The sequence below is a fragment of the Sprattus sprattus genome (assembly GCF_963457725.1).
Source record: "Sprattus sprattus genome assembly, chromosome: 20".
Classification (NCBI taxonomy): domain Eukaryota; kingdom Metazoa; phylum Chordata; class Actinopteri; order Clupeiformes; family Clupeidae; genus Sprattus; species Sprattus sprattus.
This window is the reverse complement of record NC_137918.1, coordinates 17,797,638-17,802,637: the sequence shown is the minus strand read 5'-3', so window position 1 is coordinate 17,802,637 and position 5,000 is coordinate 17,797,638. Positions and strand designations below refer to the sequence as shown.

The 5,000-nt window shown below is 42.1% G+C and overlaps 2 protein-coding genes across 2 annotated transcripts in view; both read left to right on the top strand.

The window, feature by feature from the left end:
• The window catches only part of pdia8 (protein disulfide isomerase family A, member 8), a 12,215-nt gene extending 11,530 nt beyond the window's left edge, over nucleotides 1–685 (top strand). The window contains exon 13 of the mRNA XM_080859633.1: nucleotides 1–685. This exon is cut by the window's left edge and continues 101 nt beyond it. The gene's annotated coding sequence lies outside the window, so the exon portion shown is untranslated.
• A 1,982-nt stretch (nucleotides 686–2,667) lies between these two features.
• Nucleotides 2,668–5,000, top strand: part of LOC308381371 (T-complex protein 1 subunit gamma-like) — a 12,990-nt gene continuing 10,657 nt past the window's right edge. Inside the window, exons 1-3 of the mRNA XM_080858931.1 lie at nucleotides 2,668–2,738; nucleotides 4,780–4,841; nucleotides 4,940–4,990. Of these exons, the coding sequence (XP_080715057.1) occupies nucleotides 2,711–2,738; nucleotides 4,780–4,841; nucleotides 4,940–4,990 (141 nt within the window). The 5' untranslated portion in view covers nucleotides 2,668–2,710. The remainder of the gene's footprint in view (nucleotides 2,739–4,779; nucleotides 4,842–4,939; nucleotides 4,991–5,000) is intronic.

The window sequence follows — 5,000 nt, the reverse complement described above, 5'->3', positions numbered from 1 at the left end:
TGTAGTTCACAGACATGTAGAACTGCACCCTGGGACATGTAGTTCACTGACATGGACATGTAGAACTGCACTCTGGGACATGTAGTTACAGACACTGGACATGTAGTTCGCAGACACTGGTCTGGGGACGATCTGTTTTTTGTCCTGTGTCATGCTGTTTTAATTTTTTATTTTTTTTGTATGTATTGTTTTAATGTATATCGCACTACCAATATCAACTTCACTGCTGTGGACCAGACTGGTCAGTGTGTCTGTGTGCGTGTGCGTGTGCGTGCGTGCGTGTGTGTATCACTGCTGTTAACCACTGCGATCAGGAACGCTACTACATGCAGGACCTCAGGTGCTGCTGACGATGAGGATGATGAGGAAGAGAGGCGAGGAGAGGAGCTCTCCTGTGAATGCACTAGAGGATCAGTGTGTGTGTGTGTGTGTGTGTGGGTTCTCTTCAGCATTACTCTGAAGGGTGATTGTGTTCTGTTGAAACGTTTACCTGATGTTGATGTTGTTATTACAATGTGATGTAGGGGTTTTGCATCTGTTTGTTATTTAATAAGTTATTTATAAATATTTATAGGTTTTGCCTGATAAGTGGAATTAAGAAAATGAGGGGATATTTGGAGCAGTGGCCGTTTTCATATTTAAAAGCCTTATTTATTATTGTTTATTTATTATGTATTATTGTTGCTGTGAAATGTAAATTGTATGAAATAAACCATAATGTTTTCTCTAACATGGAATGGGGGATTTTATACTCAACTCACGTCCCATCTGTTACGTCTTATGGTTCATGTTATCGAGACGACACGAAACTTCTTTCCCACTATTCTCTTTCTGACGCTTTCAAACTCATTTAACTTCTCTCACACTATTCTCTTTCTGACGCTTTCAAACTCATTTAACTTCTCTCACACTATTCTCTTTCTGACGCTTTCAAACTCATTTAACTTCTCTCACACTATTCTCTTTCTGACGCTTTCAAACTCATTTAACTTCTCTCACACTATTCTCTTTCTGACGCTTTCAAACTCATTTAACTTTATTCACACTTACTTTATCAGATGCTTTCAATCTCATTTAGCTGTGAAGTAGTCTTACTGCGTGAAGTTAAAGACCCGATGCTCAACTTTAATATCAAAACCAGTCGGTTGAATGTTTTAAAACTGATGATACTAAGTGTTTTTAAATACTGATAATGTTAAGTGTTTTAAATATTGATGTTAAGTGTTATAGCGCTATCTGGACACAATGTTGATATATGTTCTCTATTTATTTAGTTATTTATTGTCATTGCTTTAATTTTCCACCAGTTCTCGTTGTCCCATTTTTGCTGGGGTGGAGGACAACTTTAAATCATCACAACAATCACAGTTATTTTTGAGTATCACACACACACACACACACACGTTGTATATAACCACCATGGTAACCTATATGGGTGAAATTGGCATTAATGATGGTGCATGGTCTTTATTCTGTGATATGGTTAACTACTTGGCCAATAATACGTTTGTGGCACCAGGTAGCTTTGCCAAATTGAGCGAGTGTATAGCCTACAGAGCAAGTCGAGTGTAAACAAAGAAGAGACAGCAAGCGAGTGAGAAAGACGTGCGAGGTAGTGTGTGTGTGTGTGTGTGTGCGCGAGGGAGTGTGTGTGTGAGGTAGTGTGTGTGTGTGTGTGTGTGTGTGTGTGTGTGTGTGTGCGCGAGGGAGTGTGTGTGAGGGATTGTCCTGTGGAAGTTGAGCACATGTTGGATAGATAGATGTGTGTGCGCTCAAATCACGCTTTTCTTTGAGGAGGCAAAATATTCTCTCTAAAATATAACTTTAGAAGGAACGCAGCCCCACCCACCCCAATCACCCTGGAAGACTCCCCAGTCCACACTCTTCGAGGTCCTCCCCTCCTGCAGGAGGCTGCGGTCCATCAGGACCAAAACCTCACGCCACAAAAACAGCTTTTTCCCAACGGCAGCTGGCCTCATCAACAAGGCCCCGGGACCCCCACCTGTCTTGGACTCTTGCCCCTCCTCCACACCCCAAGTCTGAGTTATGTTAACTCACATTTCACTCCTTTACATTGCACATTGCACATTCACTTTTGCACACCTGCACTGCATTCTTTTGCATTTTACCCCTTACTTTACTTCTTTATATACACTCTATTTATATATACATCTGTTTCTGTAGTACTTATGTGTAGTACTTAGTGTGTTCCTATGTTTTTATGTAGTAGTACTCACTTATTGTGTGTGTATGTTTGTGTTTTTATGTTTAATGTATGCATATGCACCAGAACAAATTTCAGATAGGCGCACCTACTTGACAATAAATCTGTTTCTGTTTCTGATTCTGATTCTGGTAATTCTGCGCTTACAGAAACATTAGTCTGTGCTCAAAGTTTCCCACTGCGCGGTCGGGAGTGAGACACAATAATACTGTCATACTGTTCCACTCCATGTCGCCTTCATCCACAGGCTTGGCTATTTCTACCAAAGCATCGGCTTATATGGCATTGCAAGTGTCACTGTCAACTATCTGTTCCCATGGCAAAGTCGAGTTTTTTTCCTTTATCTGATTGGCTTATATTAGGCAATGTCACTTTCTCTCGAATGTGATTGGATTTTTATCTCTTCACGTCCCGCCTCCTTCCACTGACTCCGCCTTCTGCTCTGCCGGTACAGGACCCTTGTGCGACCACGCGCTGATAAACACCATGTTGGGCGGCCCGGTACTCGTGTTGAGTGAGTTTTAAACCATTTCTCCGAGCTCTATGTTTAGGAAAATGATTCTTATGATTGGGGTGGTTTCGTTTCCCAATAATAATACCGTTATTGTCCCCGGGAGGCAGCAAAGGGGCAATAGCTAGCGAACATTAGCCTGTCGGCTAATTAAGCATGTGGCCTTGTCAACCAGAATTAGGGCTGGGCGATATGGGAAAAAGTTATATTTCGATTTTTTCCCCAAAAAATTTTCGATTTCGATTTTATATCACGATATGAACAAAATCACCCCAAATTTTTTTGAAAAACGTACATGCAAATACCCGCATTCTGGTGCATTTTACCATGTTTTTCTCTGAGATGTAAATCATGTTATCAGCATATCAAATTCACAATTGATATAGGTTTGGTGGCCTGATAATTATGTTGGCTACATTCAAACTGACCACCTCATTAAAGTATGACTGTTCAGGTCAGAAATGGCCAAATGTGTATTGAAACCCAAAGTCTTTAAGGATGGAAGCTGCCAGAAGTAAACGGTTCACGTAGGGGAAATAGTTTTCATACATGGCAAAGCTTGACAGCATGCCCAGCACACCAATGTTCATTTTATTTGTGGCATTGACATCATCTTTCGTGTGTGAGTCAGAGAGGTATACAAGTGAGTGACACATTAAAAAAAAAAAAAAATCTTCTTTGGTGAGTGTGTGTTTAGTCGCTGCTGTCGTTAGAAAAACTGCCATTAGCTAGCTAACGTTAACGCCAGATTAGCTCACGGTTGTTATGGCAATAACAATACGATTATAGCCAGATAATGTCCATTGGGTGGTCCTTAATTGTCCACTACAGGTAAAACTTGGGCAACTCTGACTTACTTTCCTCTTCTTCGAAAAAAAAATCCGTATGTCCATTTCTGTGGTCTGCTTCTAGCGCGACGCTCCGATCAAATCAGAGAATGAATGAACATTAATGACAGTTGAATCTGTGCGTGATGAGGCTGCGTAGTACACCAGGAAAACGCGGAGTGGATTTATATTGCTGTGGGTATTCCCCACTGATAAAGTTGAACGGATTTAATTGTGAAGCAATGGAAAGAATAATGGACTAGTAGACCAGCAGTCACGCACGCACTATTTTGACTGCAAAAGTGGGGGGGTCGAAACGACTTGTTTTGAAAAGTGAGGGGGTCTTGTCCCCCCCCAATTACATTGTCGCGACGCCCATGGGCTACGTGCGGCGCTGTATTCGCGGGTCTGTGAAAACATTGATTTTTTTTGTTTTTTTTGAAGGCGCCGTCTAATCGAACGTCTCATTTAAAACCGTAGAAAAAAATTACATCGCGATTAAAATCGAAATCGAAAAATCGCCCAGCCCTAACCAGAATCATTAACGTTAACATGTTTAATAGAAATGGCAACTGGGATAAATGACAGTTCATTTGCCGTGGGACCGCGAGTGTCTTTGCTCTTCTCAGAGATTTACTGATGAAAGGGTTAGGGTTTATTTGGGGTGTAGGCTACTCCTGTCAGTTGGTAGACTTCCCCTAACCGTGACAGCAACGCCCATGTCTCTAGATACGAGTCACCGTCTGTGAAAGATGGGCATGCGATGGTTTTCCTCGTAGTGTCTGCATCTAAGGACTCACTTTAACGGGTTTATATGTACAATAGTTTGTCAGTCATTTCTGGAGTTAGTTTAGAATTAAAATACATTGCAGATATATTTGCCTGCTGTCTTTGTGATGTGAAAATCATATCGCAGATCCATGTGCTGTGTTTTTATTGCTGTGTTCCCTACCCCCATGTGTGTGTTATTAATGCTGTGTTCCCTAACTCCATGTGCTGTGTTCCCTAACCCCATATGCTGTGTTTTTAATGCTGTGTTCACTAACCCCATGTGCTGTGTTTTAATGCTGTGTTCCCTACCCCCATGTGCTGTGTTTTTATTGCTGTGTTCCCTAACCCCATGGGCTGTGTTCCCTAACCCCTTGTGCTGTGTTAGTTATGCTGTGTTCCCTAACCCCATGTGCTGTGTTATTAATGATGATGATCTCTCCTCTCAGACCAGAACATCAAGAGGGAGTCGGGGCGGAAGGTGCAGACTGGGAACATCAGTGCTGCCAAGGTGACGGCTCTTCTCTAGATTTGGGTCTGCAGTCGGATGTGTGTGTGTGTGTGTGTGTGTTGTGTGTGTGTCTGTAACTTCTCTCTCTCCCTCTCCAGACCATCGCTGACATCATTAGAACATGCCTCGGGCCGAGAGCCATGATGAAGGTATGACACC